General features: G+C 48.4%; 1 protein-coding gene across 1 annotated transcript in view; it reads right to left on the bottom strand.

The window, feature by feature from the left end:
- The window catches only part of LOC135905121 (potassium/sodium hyperpolarization-activated cyclic nucleotide-gated channel 1-like), a 111,637-nt gene extending 94,196 nt beyond the window's left edge, over positions 1–17,441 (bottom strand). The window contains exons 1-2 of the mRNA XM_070532325.1: positions 17,423–17,441; positions 11,519–12,025 (exon numbers count right to left, since the gene is read on the bottom strand). Coding sequence (XP_070388426.1) covers positions 11,519–11,993 — 475 coding nt within the window. The 5' untranslated portion in view covers positions 11,994–12,025; positions 17,423–17,441. The remainder of the gene's footprint in view (positions 1–11,518; positions 12,026–17,422) is intronic.
- Positions 17,442–17,874: the final 433 nt, after the last annotated feature.

Here is a 17,874-nt window from a genome sequence, read left to right as displayed (position 1 = left end):
CTACTCAACAATAGATCATATTCACACTATCAATCAGTTGATAGAGAAATGTGCGCAATATAACCAACCCTTATATATAGCTTTCATTCATTACGAGAAAGCGTTTGATTCTGTCGAAACCTCAGCAGTCATGGAGGCATTACGGAATCAGGGTGCAGACGAGCCGTATGTAAAAATACTGAAAGATATCTATAGCGCCTCCACAGCCACCGTTGTCCTCCATAAAGCAAGCAACAAAATCCCAACAAAGAAAGGCGTCAAGCAGGGAGATACGATTTCTCCAATGCTATTCACAGCGTGTTTACAGGAGGTATTCAGAGACCTGGATTGGGAAGAATTGGGGATAAAAGTTAATGGAGAATACCTTAGTAACTTGCGATTCGCTGATGATATCGCCTTGCTTAGTAACTCAGGGGACCAATTGCAATGCATGCTCACTGACCTGAAGAGGCAAAGCAGAAGAGTGGGTCTAAAAATTAATCTGCAGAAAGCTAAAGTAATGTTTAACAGTCTCGGAAGAGAGCAGCAGTTTACAATAGGCAGCGAGGCACTGGAAGTCGGAAGGGAATACATCTACTTAGGACAGGTAGTGACGGCGGATCCGGATCATGAGACAGAAATAATCAGAAGAATAAAAATGGGCTGGGGTGCGTTTGTCAGGCATTCTCAGATCGTGAACAGCAGGTTGCCATTATCCCTCAAGAGAAAAGTATATAATAGCTGTGTCTCACCAGTACTCACCTACGGGGCAGAAACCTGGAGGCTTACGAAAAGGGTTCTACTCAAATTGAGGACGACGCAACGAGCTATGGAAAGAAGAATGATAGGTGTAGCGTTAAGGGATAAGAAAAGAGCAGATTGGGTGAGGGAACAAACGCGAGTTAATGACATCTTAGTTGAAATCAAGAAAAAGAAATGGGCATATGGGCCGGACATGTAATGAAGAGGGAAGATAACGGATGGTCATTAAGGGTTACGGACTGGATTCCAAGGGAAGGGAAGCGTAGCAGGGGGCGGCAGAAAGTTAGGTGGGCGAATGAGATTAAGAAGTTTGCAGAGACGACATGGCCACAATTAGTACATGACCGGGGTTGTTGGAGAAGTATGGGAGAGGCCTTTGCCCTGCAGTGGGCGTAACCAGGCTGATGATGATGATGATGATGATACATCATCAGTTGCTCGGGAATCAGCATGGGCTTAGAAAAGGCAGTAGTTTTCTGCAGCGCGAATCGGTGCGCGGGATTCAGAATAGGTCCAACCTCCGAGAGCACAGATTCCTTAAGGTGGGAGGCCACCTTCGAAAGCCAATTTTCTTGAACATTGAGCAACATTTTGTAAAGGAAATTATCTTGCTATAACCGATAGTTTGGAAGTTACAGTGAGTTTTACAACGCACACTCTCGTATCGCGAAACCAAGAGTCATTACTATTTCTTTTATACAAATGTTATTCAAAATACCTTTTTTTTTCATTTTATGCAGTCGTCGAGCGGAGACACGAACAAAGGAGACTCTAGTGCATCTCATCGGGGCTCCTGCATGAAGCTGGTGCATTTTAGGCCTCTATGATGTTTTGATATATTTCACATAGTTCGAAGATTTCTTTACGTTTTTCTCGAAACAAAATATTCTGCTCGACCTGATGCCACGCAAACTTTGATAACTTTTTTAATGAATATTTGGTATAAAATGTTGCGCACTCATACCTCACTTGGAGATCTGTGCAACGAAATAAACGAAAGAAATTGATGAAAAATTTTTGCATTTACCGCCCATCTTACAAATAAATTTGGTCATTTGCTTACTTTTTCGTACATTACTGAAATGTTTATCTCATTGCATTTATCCTAGTTCATTGCATAGGTCCCACAATTAGCTACATAAATACCAAAGCTTTACTCAATTCAGCAACTCATTATTACTTGTCACGGCTGGTGCGACCAGCACTTCTACCATTTTGTGACAAAGATTACCTACAAAAAATAAAATGAACCATTTTCTGCACTTTAAGGTTAAGGTTAAGTAAGATTACTTTAAGTAAGATTACTTTAAGGTTAAGTAAGACACGTTTATTCAGGAAAAAAAGTTATTAAATCTTGGCTTCCGATTTAAGGAAAGTTTTTGTGTGTGTGTGGCCTACTACCTTAAAAGTATATTTACAGCATATCGGTATATAAAGTATATGCAGTATATATTTAAAGTATATATGCTCTGTACGAGTAGTGTTTTATGATAAAGGAGAACAGCAGCTCTCTTAGATCACATAACAGGATCTAATAATTTGACGTCCCCATAACCTCTCTATATAGAAGAGTGTGTTTGGGCAAATGACAGGAAACGAAAGCAATTCTCCTAAGCTAGAGCATCCTTATTTTTTTAAATCGACGCCCTAGATCAATAATCCGCTTTCAAAAACCATGAGGTTTTAATTGTTTTTTATTGCAATAAACCTCATCAAATTTGGTGCAGTGGTTTTGAGAAAAAGTCGCAGCTTGGCCCGAAAGGCGAAGCACTGATTGCGATAGGAAATTAGCAGACATCCATACGAAGTAGGGATAGTAATTTGATCGGCTGTATCAACTTGTGCACATTTGCTTATTAACTAAATTAACAAGAATGGTGTCAGCGCGCGCAACAGACATGAACACATCACGCTCGATGACTGCAGACAATCACTGTCAAAACGATGGCGTGAGGAAACGCGGCAGCAGCAGCGAGCGAAGTGACCTTCGTGCTGTCTATCGCTTCCACGCAAACTGAGTGCCGAGAACACACAGCACACACTAAGCTACTAGCTGCCGACACTCGTGGACAACTTTCTGTGGCTATGAAGAGAAAACTTCGGCGGCGGAGCTCCTGCACATGCGTTACGGCGCCAGCGTTTCACAGTGCTTTTGGTTGCTCGGGACTGCGAATCCACGCAGCTTCCACATGCGACAGTTTCGCGTTTGCCCAGACCCGGAAGAGAAAAGCCGCAAAATAAGTAAACCTTTATTACATTCAGTGGTGTATTTTGTCCTATTTAACTGCTGCTAATAAAGTACGTGGATGAAAACACGGGGCTCTTTTCAAAAGCGCTCTCACTTGTGCGCGCTTTGCCTCCGTAGCTTTCCCTTCACAGCCACAGAAAGTTGCAACAACGCAGATCGCTCTCAAGTACGGCCGCGCGCAGACGCCACACGCGCAGTTGCAGTCTGGGTAGAACGCCGCGCCCACCTCCATCCCCTCCACCCCCCCCCCCCCAGCGCCTTGCAACGTTGGGTGCCTCGCGCGCGACGGAAGACGGCGCGCTTCCTCCCCGCTTTCCTCCCTCTTGCGCGGTCGAGATTGAGTCGCGATCGTCAGCTCCCCTCGCACACCTTCACTCGCACGTACAGTGTAGGGCGCGCGGCGGCAGTGACCCTTGTCATCATCATCAGCAGCAGCCTGGTTACGCCCGCTGTAGGGCAAAGGCCTCTCCCATACTTCTCCAACAACCCCGGTCATGTACTAATTGTGGCCATGTCGTCCCTGCAAACTTCTTAATCTCATCCGCCCACCTAACTTTCTGCCGTCCCCTGCTACGCTTCCCTTCCCTTGGGATCCAGTCCGTAACCCTTAATGACCATCGATTATCTTCCCTCCTCATTACATGTCCTGCCCATGCCCATTTCTTTGTACCCTTGTACTTTATACGGAACATCACGGCGACGTCAACAGCAGCAATGAGTCTGGACTGTCCATACAATTGTTATCACACTAAGACTATCTTTTCCCAAGTATTTATATAGGAGACCCCGAACCAACGGTTCTCCTTAATATTAAACTGGAATATTCACTACCCCCATTTGTTTTCTAATCCACACCGCTGTCTTCGTGACTCTTAACGTTCCACCTAACATTTTTCGTTTCACTGTTCGTTGCACAGTACTTAATCTTTTTTCCGGCTTCTTAGTTAACCTCCAGCTTTCTGCCCCATATGACAGCAGTAGAATTACGTACAATCAGAAATAAAATATTGCCATATTACAATACTAGATTAATGAAACGTCGAACCAGCATCCTGCTGGTTTCGACCACGACGCGGTTCCACTATAGGCCAGGAAGGCGAACAGCGACGTTGATGTCGACGTGCAAAGCAGAGAAGGTGACATAGACACATGGTCTTAACGTCACGTGGACAACTTGGCTGTATTTGAGAAACTAGTGCCTTTTTTCGCCGTCGAAACTCACGGCACGTGGCTTCAGACAGCCTATAGAGAATCACTGTTTTAGTCACCAGCTCAAGCTGAGATTGTACGGTATATAGTTTGCAACTATGGCTTCGGTGAACAGCCCAATCCGTATCTACAACCACGGCCACTATCGGAATTCAGCGCAGCCGTTCCCCAACGTTCCTGGAGGAATGCTCCGCCATATTGTGCCCGTTATCGTGTCTGAAAGTTTGCTTCTTTTCACCACTGGCAACTTAATTGTTTGGACCGTTTACTGAACTATACAACGACTCGAATACGAGAAAATACTTTGAAATCTATAGTGTCATACTAGCGTAGCGGCTCTATAGGGCACCAGCGCGATATTGAAAAAAATGAGTCTGGCCTTCATTTTCTACTCTAATAATCATCATCTTACCGTGAAATTACAAAAAAATAGAGTTTTGAATAAAACTATCAATCTAAAGTGATATGGCGTTTCTCTTTAGTGCCCTGTTAAAGGACACGTGAAGGAGAGTCACTAGCCATAAACACTCGAAAATGTTAAAAAGAAAAAGCGAAGACAGACACAACAAAAGAATGAATACGAGCATACATAGATTAACTGCCCGTATCGCCGCTAAAGCTAAGACAAGAACTGCAGGGCTGAAGGAAAAGCACGGCTTCGTCAAGTGCACCTTTTGAGTGTTACAGAATGTATCGTCTTGCGGAAAACACTGCAACTACCAGACGGGTAAGTGGACGTCAATGACTGATTCAAATAAAATGCCTTGAATAAAAAGAACAGTGTAAGAATGCACGCACTGGGCTGCACTTCTTACCTCCTGCTGTTGTGGGGCGTTGTTTCGAGCAACAAAGATTAGCTACAAAAGCTTCAGTGAGAATGCCCGTTTTAGTGGGAGGCGCGTTCGATATACAGTCGAACACGGTTATAACGAGCACGCGTACACGCAAAAAATTATAATAATAACAGCTCGATATATCGAGTACGTCAATATACCAAAACTCACCTATAACGAACTTAAACGAACTCATGTGACGCGTTCATTATATGGGCACTTATTCGCAGTGAAGATAGGAAGCAAGAAAAAAAATATTTTTAAAGCCCAAAACTAGGCGTAATATAGGCACAAACTATTTTCTGTACCTTCAAACGTTAATCACTAAGAATGGTGTTCTCGATGCGCAAGATTGTACAGACCTGCTCCAGTTCACTTTCCTCGTTGCTATAGGTGGTGTTCAAAACATGGCGGCTATTACGTATTTCAGACTCCAGAAATCGCTTTCGGCGCATGTAGTCAGTGAAAGCACAGCCTTCGAGATTCCCGTTTTGTTGCTCAGAGGAAGCCGTCGTTAGAGCGTGGATATGCACACCCTGGCAGACATTCGATATAGACAATTGTTCAGTTCATTATAAGTTATTGTACACGAGTATCAGTAAGTTTCGCGATTTCTATATCGCTTCAGATTCGTTGCTTTTTGGACGGTCTTCTAAAGGTTGCTGCGAATTACAGCACCTTGCAACATGCGAACGCATTCGTTACCTTGAGGGCGCTATGCTTTCGACGGGCGCGTGTTGCTCTCCTGAATCTGGTTCATGAAACTTCGGTTCATGGCTACGTACGAGTAAACAGTGATATACGAAGCGAAGCACTTTACTCGCATGTTGAGTTTCTGAGCCCGATACAGCTATTCACCAATTGACTACCGCTTCATTGTGAATGGACGCATGGTGTTGTGCCATTACCACAAGCCCGGATCCCGAATCTGCAAGATGCAGAATCTATCCTGCGAGCGCCATAATTCTCCCTTCACAAGTCAAGATGCTGCGCCTTCGTGCGGGAGAAGCCTCGGCGGAGCAGCGTGTTTTGACGTGCCCGCGTGTGCCCGACGGCCCGGCGCCGCACCTCCCTTGCCTGGAGGTCACCGCGCGCGCGAACTTTGAACCGAGTGGCCAGCGCGGTCGCTGGTTGGACCCCTCGGACGACCGTCGTGTGCTGACTTTGTATTGGGCCGGTTGAGTGACAATGGGCCTCGGGGATTATAAAAGCAGTGACAAGCCGCCTGAAAAACAGGATCCGCCGACCCCACCTGGAGAGAGGGTCGCTCCCGACTGGGGTGAGATGTGTCACGCGTTTTCGCCGGACGCCGTCGTGCGAGAACAGTCGCGTTTGTGTGAGCTCTCGGCCCCAGTGCCGATCCGTTTATGTCCTGTATGATAACCTGTATATAATGTATAAAGTCCCTTTTGTTATTCTCATCGACGCCAGGCTCGGAGTCTTCGCTACCAACGCTCTGTCACGAAACGGGTGAAGAGCGCTACGGGACCACAAAGCCGTAATCGTGGTGCAGCGGTACAAGTTCGTAACACTGGTGGCAGCGGTGGGATGTCGTAACACTGGATGGCAGCTACGGGATTGACCGGCATCAGCTACCTCGGCGCGGTGAGTGCCTGAAGTTTACCTCAAACACCAGACTTTCTTTGACACAGGTTATAGTAGCTTAAGGAAGGATTTGGTGTTGCATTGTGATAACCTTGTGTGTTTCAAGCCTAGTAAGAGTGTTTTGGAAACCAGGGGATGCTGAGGGGGTAAACAGGGCAGTGTGTGAAATACTTGCATATGTCTTACTGGTAGCATTATAGTAGCGTTCGGCAGGTATTTTCAAAAAGGGTAAACAGCAGGAGGACAGTGTGAACGATGGAGAAGTACAAGGTGAAGGAACTTCTCGAAATTTGTGAGGAGTTGGGCATTGAGTTGGGCTCAACCAAAAGAAAGAATGCGATCCTTGAGGTCATGAGGACCGGGGACGTAACGGCTGAGGAAGCCGCTGAGGCCTGGGCGGGTATCAATGAACGTCGGGAAAGGGAGGAGAAGGAACGTTGCGAGCAGGAAAGGAAGGAAAATGAACGACGGGAAAAGGAGGAAAGGAGAGAACAGGAACGTCGCGAAGAGGAAAAGGAGGAAAGGAGAGAACAGCAACGTCGCGAGGAGGAAAGGAGAGAGCAGCAACGTCGCGAGGAGGAAAGGAGAGAACAGCAACGTCGCGAGGAGGAAAAGGAGGAAAGGAGAGAGATTCGTGAGCACGAGCTTAAAATGAAAGAGTTGGAGACCCGAAATAGCTCGCCAGCGCCTAGTCTCACTTCTAATGTTCCAAGAATACGCGATCAACTTCCACCCTTTGTCGTCGGAGAGGATATGGCCAAATACCTCGTGAAATTTGAGCACGTGTGCGAACGGAATAGCATTGAGCGATCCCTTTGGGCACAGAATCTGTTAGCCTTGCTTCCTGGGGAGGCATCAGACGTAATAACTTGCTTATCGAAAGAGGCGTTTGAGAGCTACAGTGATGTGAAGGAAGCGCTACTGCGGAAGTACAAATTGTCGCCCGAAGCTTTCCGGCAGAGGTTCCGGTATGCAAAAAAGGGTAAGGAGTCGAATGTTGACTTCGCGTTTCGTCTAAAAGCCGACTTGGTGGAATGGCTGAAGGGCGAAGAGGTTTACGACGACCGCGACAAAATTGTCGAATGCATCGCGTTGGAGCAGTTCTACCGTTGCATTGATGAGGATGTCCGGCTCTGGCTGCAAGATAGGCTAAATGAGGTTAAGCTAAACAAGGCAGCAGAGTTAGCGGAAGAGTATTACACCCGCCGCAGCTTGCACAGCAAGGCAGTGCGCATAGACAAAGCAGATAGAAGAGATGGGTTTTACGGGAAGCCCGACGAACGGAAGGAAATCACGCGTCGCGAGTTTCGGGACGACGAGTCCCTTCCCAAAGAAACTGTAAGGGATGGACAGAATGCATCTCAGAATGATGACGATGGTCCGAAACAGCGAAACGAAATGACGCGTTCTTTTGAAAAACGGAGACCGTTAACCTGCTACAATTGCAAAAAGCAAGGGCACATCGCTGCAAGCTGCCCAGAGAGAATTGCGTTTGCAACGATACAGGAAACTCACAAAAACATACGTCTATTGGAGCCCTATGTGCAGGAAATTAAGGTAAACGGCAAGAAGTGCCGTGCACTTCGGGACTCTGCAGCAACTATGGACGTTGTTCACCCGTCTTTCGTCTCCTCGAGTAATTTTACGGGAGAGTGCGTTAGGATACGGCAAGTGGCCGAGAAGGAGAGTGTCTGTTTACCGATCGCAACGGTTATCATTGAAGGAGAGTTTGGAAAACTTAACACCGAAGCCGCTGTGTCAGCCGCCCTCCCGGAGCAATTTTCCTACCTCTTCTCCAATAGCTCGGAGCAGCTGCTGAGGGATCAGGGCAAATCATTCTTTGCCGACGTGGCGTACATGGCCCCCACGCGATCCAAAGCGCGCCCGCTGTCGAGGGAACTTGACTTAGCGTCGGTGAGCGAAAGGCGGTGCGGCACACGGACCGATCACGGTAACTTGAGTGGCGAGCAGTCACGGGAGAGGCAGAGCTCGGAGGCTGGCCTAGGCGAGCGGGTCCTGGAGGTGAGTGGGAGTGACGCGTGCAGTGCTAGCCGCGATAGAGACGCGACGCCGCAATTAGGCGACGCGGGCTCCACACTCGCTCCGGTTTCCGCCAGCTGGCAGGAGCAGGCTGCAGTTGAAAGGGAAACTCGGATTCGCGAACAACAGGAAGATTGTTCACTAGCCGATCTGAGGAAGAGCGTCAAACGGGGAGTGAAAGAAAAGGGGGTTTCATTTGGCAAGGAATCTGGCTTATGGTGCCGCCGCTACACGGATAAGCAGGGTCGCAAATATAAGCAGCTTCGGATTCCGCGAAAATATCGCCGGGAAAAATGAATGACCTCATTTGCTTCCTCAGAAGTATGTTTTCGGTCCAAAGCGATTTCAAGGGGACCATTCTATTTGTCATTATTATTGCTGATTATTAATTGTTTCTATTTTGTTATGTTGATGATTTGAAAACTGATTGTTTAAGCCTTGTGTGCTAGATCGTACACCTGCCTCTTGTTGCAGCGGGAGAAAAAAAGGGGAAAACAATTTAGTTAGGTTGATTTGAATTATGGCCTTGTCTGGTGTTTGACGGGAGACAGAGGGCACTTGTTCGTGTTGGGTGTTGCCTTTTGCCGGTCGGTTTTGCAAGCTGCAGAACGACCAAGCGGGACCAGTGGCGAGAAGCAAGGTCTTAGGAACGACCCGAGCGGAGCGGGTCAAGGTGCCTTGGCGACGACGTGGTGAGCAGAGCTCCTGTCCTGGCGAGTCGGACCTGGGCACGTGAGGTTACCTGGCGTCCCGACACTGGACTTGAACTTGGACGAGCCTGACGAACGTGCGCGCCTGGCATCCGAGCCACGTGGAGGCAGCTCGTCTTCCCGGCGCCTTATCTGAGGGCGGGGATGCTGTTGTGCCATTACCACAAGCCCGGATCCCGAATCTGCAAGATGCAGAATCTATCCTGCGAGCGCCATAATTCTCCCTTCACAAGTCAAGATGCTGCGCCTTCGTGCGGGAGAAGCCTCGGCGGAGCAGCGTGTTTTGACGTGCCCGCGTGTGCCCGACGGCCCGGCGCCGCACCTCCCTTGCCTGGAGGTCACCGCGCGCGCGAACTTTGAACCGAGTGGCCAGCGCGGTCGCTGGTTGGACCCCTCGGACGACCGTCGTGTGCTGACTTTGTATTGGGCCGGTTGAGTGACAATGGGCCTCGGGGATTATAAAAGCAGTGACAAGCCGCCTGAAAAACAGGATCCGCCGACCCCACCTGGAGAGAGGGTCGCTCCCGACTGGGGTGAGATGTGTCACGCGTTTTCGCCGGACGCCGTCGTGCGAGAACAGTCGCGTTTGTGTGAGCTCTCGGCCCCAGTGCCGATCCGTTTATGTCCTGTATGATAACCTGTATATAATGTATAAAGTCCCTTTTGTTATTCTCATCGACGCCAGGCTCGGAGTCTTCGCTACCAACGCTCTGTCACGAAACGGGTGAAGAGCGCTACGGGACCACAAAGCCGTAATCGTGGTGCAGCGGTACAAGTTCGTAACAATGGTAAACGAGAAGTCTCTTTTAAAATGCTTTTTTTTTCGTTTAGTTCGAACAAATTCTTTTCAATACCGAATGGAGCATCTAGAGCGATTCGCTCTACTCAGGTAGATTACCTGGAGAAGCAGAAATTGGTGGCACGAATATGTCGTAACGTCCAGTTGGCTAATTTAAAAGATTCGCTTATTGATTTTTCAAGTTACACTATTTAACGTACATGCTGCGATCGCAAAAGTGAAGCCTAGCGATGGTGAAGGCATACGTATACTTAGCGCAAATCCTGGGACAGTAGGACTAGCCCCACTTGTGAGATATACGTGTCCAAAGTATGCTAAGTATTGTATTTCTGTTAAGAAACTATTAACTGGAACGCGAATATATTTCGCCGCATATTCTGGGGGCCAAATGATATCGAAAATGGTGCTAATCATACCAGCTCTACTAAACAAGCATAACTTCAGTAATGCCCGGCTTCAGTTTTGCAACTGAAAAGCGTATCCTAAAGTGAATAATTAGAAAGTTAGTAATTGTTTTAATTAGCCACCTGGGCACATCGAATTCTTTAATGCAGGCAATTTCACGTCTTCCAGAAATGCGCCTTTTTGAAAAGGCAGGATAACTCTTTCTGCCACACTCTTTTTTTTTCGAACTAAAGAAAGTATAATAAATAAACAGATGACATAGAGTGTTACAGGTAAACTGTGGCAAGCCTTAAAAACAAAAACAAATGTGCGCTACGCGAATGCAACAAACTCAGTATTAGTTCACTGTCTTCTTAAGCAATGTATTTTTACTATGAACTCACTTCCTTACTTAAGAAATAATTGACAAAATTTTTAAATATTGGTTTCAATGCAAAAGGTACAACGTAGAAGTTGACTGATTGCGAAGCATTGAAATCATTTGATTCTGTGAACACGCCAGTTGCGGTTTTAATTTTAAGGAGCCGACAGCAGCGCCGGCATTTGAGATTGTCGAGCTCGAAGCCACCCTAATTCATTTTTGGGCAAGAAAATACTCAAAAGATTCTTTTACCGATTGCCACGAACAACTGATCTAATAGGCCGAAAGACGCAGCTACAAAGGTAAAAGGAATGCGCTTCGTTGTACCTATCGCTATGCCGTTTCGAATGTATATATATGTTCACGAAACGAATTAATGCATTCATCTGAATTTATGTGAGTTTACATTTTAATTACCTTGCGCTTCGACCCGTTTATTATCTGTCACGCCGAGTGTAAAGTTTATCCCGGCGGTAACGGGCGTGGCGCCAAATAATGACAGAGTATCAAAAGGGATGGAATCGAAAGGAATCGTTACGGAATAGGTTATTTGCATTCAAAGCTCACGCTTGGCCCTGGCGTCCAGCGAACGCTCGGATTCGGTGTGGGTGTGCACGGGCGCCCTCATCGAGTGGACGCTGCTCTGCCTGCTGCTCAGCTTGGGCGACCTCGGCGTCATCGGCGACCTTCGAGAGGACCCCAAGAGTAACGACGCCGAAGCCTGGGACGCGGGCGTGTCCCATGGCATGTACAGCGTTGACCGCACCGAGGTTGGCGGCGCCGGTGCCGCGCTCGTCATCGGCGACGGTGTCGACGTCGAGGACGTAGTCACATGCGAGTTCTGCCGCACCTTCAAGTTCCGTGACGTCGGCAGCAGTGACGACACCGAACCCGGTGGCACATCCGAATTCTGCGACGTCAGCGACATTTTCCACGGTGGCACCAGCGAGTTATGAAGTGACGTCGGCGACTCTGACGACGCCGAGCCCGGCGGCATCGGCGAGTTCCGTGACGCCGGCAACTTTGAAGGCCGCGAACTCATGGTAGCGCTGCCCTGCGCAACGTGGACACGGTCTGCAAACGCGGCATATTCAGGAAAGCCAAAAGGAAACACGAGTAAGCAACGTCGGCCCCGAGGTATTAGTCACAGTTCGCCATTTTAAGATTAACTCCAAGTATACACAAGCGCGATGGAGGAACCAACGCCAGCTATATAGCCTGGATACCACTTCCTGTATTTTCAACTCTCTCCATCAGATTATTTCTCGAAAGTGCTTCAGCCAATGCAGATCGAACTTGCTGCACTATATACAGACTCAGACGCTACTACTATACAGCCTGAATATCACTTCCTGTATTCTCAACTCTCTCCATCAGATTATTTCTCGAAAGTGCTTCAGCCAATGCAAATCGAACTTGCTGCATACCAAGGGCTATATACAGACTCAAACGTTACTACAGGGCTACAAACTTGCTACAGAGCTGCATTTAAATTTTGCCGATACAAATCAGGTATAGCTACGAAGCACGAGCCTTACGACTTCAGCTCCAACCAGACTTGTACACGTTACAGAAAAAAAAGAAACCGATTATTATTGCAATTACTTCATTCAAAAAACGTAATTGATTACGGTTAATAATTACTACCTTACGAGAATAGTTGAGCAATTACTAAAGAGTAAGCGATTAGTTTATGTTGCTTTCGTCCTTACATTTATTAACATTGCAAAGGTACAGTAGATAGAACCAGTTGGCCTGACTCTTTCAATGCGTCCTCTGTAGCCATTCTCGCGTTGTTTATCTTCATCAAGGATTGCTTTGAAGTTTTCGTTCGGTAATCTTTCCTCGTTTTCTTGTGAAGACATCTGGGCAGCTGCACTGAAAACTCGCTCGATCTGCGCGTCGGAGGGAAGGACTGCGTGGTAACTTGTAACGTATACGAACACCTTGCTCACAAGATGGTTGGTACTCAATGCCTCTACGTAGCACAGCGCTTCATCATTGCTGGGCCTAGTGGAAGGCGCTCCCGATAGGGTCAGTAAAAAAAAAATGGCTGTGGCTTAGCTAAGGTTAAGCCCAGGATGCGAAGCATACTAGCCTTTATTTTAGTTGTTGAACCACTGCTTAGCCTGGTGAACTGCTGTTGCTTGGCTATATTTGGTTTGGCTAGACGAAGAAACAACTCATGCGTTACTCTGCTTCGCCTTCAAAGAGTGGAACGCGACAGCGTTCCCGTCGACCCGCCAAGGGGTGTAGGACAATGGGCTACGGCGCAGCGACTACGCGCCCCGCATTGGACGCGGTGAGCGTCGAGCAACGCAGCGTTCGGCGCGGCAACGAAATGTGCGCCTGAGCAAGCGACGCACGCCTAGAAACAGCTCGTTTCTAAGGCAACACCGCATTCACTAGAGGCGCTTTTGCACCGCTTTGAGGCATCGTACTTGTGGCTCAGTGAAATAAAGAAAAAAAAAGTACTTGTGGCTCAGTGGTAGCGTCTCCGTCTCACACTCCGGAGACCCTGGTTCAATTCCCACCCAGCCCATATTGCAAGAGTTGAGCCAAAGCCACCTAGAAACAAGCGCAGCTGCTTATATACCGCCGCGACGCCGCGAGCAACGGCGCGAGTTGGAGCCCCGTTTCTCTTGTTTCGTGACGTCACGGTGTCACGTGGTATGGCATGGGGTCAAAGGTCATTGAAGGCGACACCGCCGCGCCTGAGGAGCTGGGTTGAGCTCTCGTATTATGCTTCGCATAAAAATGAAAGACCATCCATATAAGCGACTGCGTGGTATCAGTGTCCGAAGTGGCCATCGCTATCGAGCCATAGAAGCTCCATTTCAATTTGTTCGCCAATATCTGGTGGATCTCCACCCGGCAGATTTTACTCATTAGCCATTTAGACTTGAACGGCTAATTCGGCTAATTGTAACGGACTCCAGCAAACTCCCACTTTCCTTGAAGAGGTGGCCAGATCTTTAATGTCATTCAATACAAAGCTGCATCTCATCAATCACAAAAATAGGTCTACATGAGTCACTCATATTTCAAACAGATGGAAACATATTCGTTTCATGGCCGAAAATTCCCGTGCATATCAGAGAGATGAAGGCAGCCTTAGAGCACTTCCAGAAGAGAGAGAGAGAGATAAATTTAGCATAAGGGAAAGGCTCAGTGGTCGGACTTCCAAGAGTAGTGTGCTAATCCAGGCATAGCTGCAAGACGCCGATGATGGGAAGGAGGTTAGCCATGCACACATTTTTAATCCCTTTTGAACTCGGTAGTTCCCGCCAAATTTCAGTGCTCAATGCTGCGTCCGCTCTTATAGCTTCTTTCGTCAAAAGCTGCAGCTAGTTACATGTAAATGGTTACTGAAAAAAGTAGTTGCATTAGAGTGAGCGTTACCGAATAAACAACGTAATCGTTAAATTACAAAATTTCCAGGGAACGTAACTGATTACAAGTAATTATTTACATGTAATTCAGTGCGTACAAGTGGGGCTCGAGCCTGTTTCTGCAATTACAAACAAGACGAGAAAGCTTAGAACAGAAAAGATTATTCTAAGAACGGCGTGTTAATTGGCAGTAATTGCCAACATAGATTAGGCATTAATTGCCAACCTAGATTAATACGCCTTGCTACGAGATTATTATTGACGTTTTCAGATCAAACACAAGTAGCCCGATACACCCTTTCTCAATTTTAAGGCGTTCCGCCTCTGCACTTCTCAATTGGCAAGTGCTCTGCGCTGTACATATCGCTTTTTCTTTTTATGCGAAGCATATTACGAGAGCTCAACCCAGCTCCTCAGGCGCGGCGGTGTCGCCTTCAATACCACTTGACACCGTGACGTCACGACAGAGGAGAAACGGGGCTCCAACTCGCGCCGTCGCTGCGCTTGCCTATGCTAGACACTCACGAGGTGAGATGCCTCCTGGAGACAGAGCTGCTCGTTGGAATGAGAAGCGAAGGTTGCGGCGTGCTACAGAGACTGATTTTCTAGGTGTCTTTGGCTCAACTCTTGCAAGATGGGCTAGGTGGGAATCGAACCAGGGTCTCCGGAGTGTGAGACGGAGACGCTACCACTGAGCCACGAGTACGATGCTTCAAAGCGGTACAAAAGCGCCTCTAGTGAATGCAGTGTTGCCTTAGAAACGAGCTGTTTCTAAGGCTCAGGCGTGCGTCGCTTGCTCAGGCGCACATTTCGTTGCCGCGCCGAACGCTGCGTTGCTCGACGCTCACCGCGTCCAATGCGGGGCGCGTAGTCGCTGCGCCGTAGCCCATTGTCTTACACCCCTCGGCGGGTCGACGGGAACGCTATCGCGTTCCACTCTTTGAAGGCGAAGCAGAGTAACGCATGAGTTGTTTCTTCGTCTAGCCGAACCAAATATAGCCAAGCAACAGCAGTTCACCAGGCTAAACAGTGGTTCAACAACTAAAATAAAGGCAGGCTAGTATGCTTCGCATCCTGTGCTTAACCTTAGCTAAGCCACAGCCATTTTTTTATCTGTCGCACAGAGACGTATAGTAGCTTTGACGAATATTTTGCTGCACTATGAATGCCTGTGATATCTTCACAAGTTGGGAAGGAAACGGTGCTGTAAACGATAAGCGGGAGTCTTAATTTTGCGGAAGGATGTACAGCTCATTCTTATTACTGTAGCACAGGAACGCTATAATAAAGTGAATCTTATTTGCTTGGGATGAGTCGGTGACACCCAGTGGGTGGAGGACAGCCGCCTCGACGCTCTCTTTCGCGCGCTCAAAAATGTCGGCGTGTAGACTAACCCGATAACCTGAGCGATGATCGAGAAACGGATTAAGTGACTCGGGTATAGGGAGCGCTTACGTGGCGTCACGGTAGTAGGCCAGGGCGGCCTTCAGCACGCCAGAACTCGAAAAGAGGTACTGGCCGACGCGCATTTTTGACAGCGTTGGCTCAGGACTAAAAAAATGGCTGTGGCTTAGCTAAGGTTAAGCCCAGGATGCGAAGCATACTAGCCTTTATTTTAACGCGACAGCGTTAAGGAGCTCGTGTCGCAGAAAAGCCGGTGTCCGGCGTCGGCTCAGGCGTGCGTCGCTTGCTCAGGCGCACATTTCGTTGTCGCGCCGAACGCTGCGTTGCTCGACGCTCACCGCGTCCGATGCGGGGCGCGTAGTCGCTGCGCCGTAGCCCATCGTCTTCCACCCCTTGGCGGGTCGACGGGAACGCTGTCGCGTTCCACTCTTGAAGGTGAAGCTTAAGCGTCCGCTTTGCAGCTGTTATGACGTCATATGGTAGAAGGGTTGAAATCTGGGCCAGTTGTTACATACTTGAACGTAAAAACCAGTCAAAAACACAAAGGACAAGAGAAGAAGTTCACGACACAGTCGTTGTGTCGTGAACTTCTTCTCTTGTCCTTTGTGTTTTTGACTGGTTTTTTCGTTCAAGTCATATGGTAGCTACGCGGCCGTGCGCGGCGCAGCAAGGGAGAGCGTGGTTGTGCGGCTAGTATGCTTCGCATAATATGCGACATGCCTGCAATCGACGAGCGACGCCCCCCTCAGAGTAAGAGAAGCGAACGTGATGCAGCGTCAGAAGGAGGGGTACTTGTAAAGTGCACGACTCTGCGATGCGCCGAGGCTCGCTCTTAGTAAAGCAGGCCAGGGAACGGTACGAGTAGCTATTACGCTTACGTCACTCAACTGCAAAGCGCCCGTTGGAATCAGTTTACCAGCTAGGGCAACGGTATGAGACGGCGGAGGGCGGAAACAATCGATGATGGAATGTTAACGACGATTTGGACATATTGGGGCTAGTGGCGTAACCAGGAGGTGGCAACCGCACACTTGCCCTCCTTCCTTCTCCCCCCCCCCCCCCCCCCCCCCCATAAAGAAAGCTCTTGCTACGCCACGGCTTGGGGTGCTCATACCGCTTTTGATTGACGTTGTGCTTGCCTTTACTGCACATTTACAGTTATCCGACTGGCGTCCGCAAATCATCGACTTACATGTATGAGTTCACAACCAAGTGCTTTTCTCTCCGGCGTGCGCACGTGTCAGGCGCGATGTACTTATTTGAACACTGGTTTCACCGCTGAACACGGAAACTCCCGCTGCTTGCACGCGACCTATACAGTGGGGCACTCGAAGAATCTTACACGGTACTCAGCATCGTTACTATAGAATAAGCCTACTATTAACACGGAACGCAGCATCGTTATTAACTATCCACACCTTAGTTCTCCACTCAGTGGTACTGTAAAGAACGGTCCCTGCCCGGCCTCCAGCTGTACTGTATGTCAGCCTCACAGCTGTACTGTATGGCTACCGTAATGGCATCTGCGGTGGAAATAAGTGGCGTTGCAAAGAAGTAGTCAGTCTAATGAAGGGCACACTGGGTTTATGTACTTACGAGTTACTCCTGGCTGGAAAGCAGAAAGACATATATACGGGTGACAGCTAACAGTCGTGCCATCATTCGGCCAACGTACCTTTCAGCGCGGCAAAGCACAACGTTCGCCACCACAGAGCTTTGTTCTTCTTCTCCACTTATGGCAATGATGATAGTGACCTCATTGGCTGCGGCTCACACCGACTAAGGAGAGAGAGTAGCACAAGCTTAGCGGGCTGAAGTGCGACTACGGCGACGTTAGGGAGGAGGAGGTAGGGGAGGAGGAGGAGGAGGAGGAGGAGGAGGTAGGTAGGAGGAGGAGGTAGGGAGGAGGAGTACCCACTAAGGGCAGCACTACAACCTGGCACCTCGTTTTAAAGGAATCCGAAGGTGGTGAGACTGGCCAGATAGCAAATTGTTTTTATGCGAAGCATATTACGAGGGCTCAACCCAGCTCCTCAGGCGCGGCGGTGACCATGAAATCACGTGACACCGTGACGTCACGACAGAGGAGAAGTGGCTTTGGCTCAACTCTTGCAAGACGGGCTGGGT

The sequence above is a fragment of the Dermacentor albipictus genome, chromosome 1 (genome assembly GCF_038994185.2).
Source record: "Dermacentor albipictus isolate Rhodes 1998 colony chromosome 1, USDA_Dalb.pri_finalv2, whole genome shotgun sequence".
In the NCBI taxonomy this organism is placed as follows: Eukaryota; Metazoa; Arthropoda; class Arachnida; order Ixodida; family Ixodidae; genus Dermacentor; species Dermacentor albipictus.
This window is presented reverse-complemented; position numbering and strand designations above follow the sequence as displayed.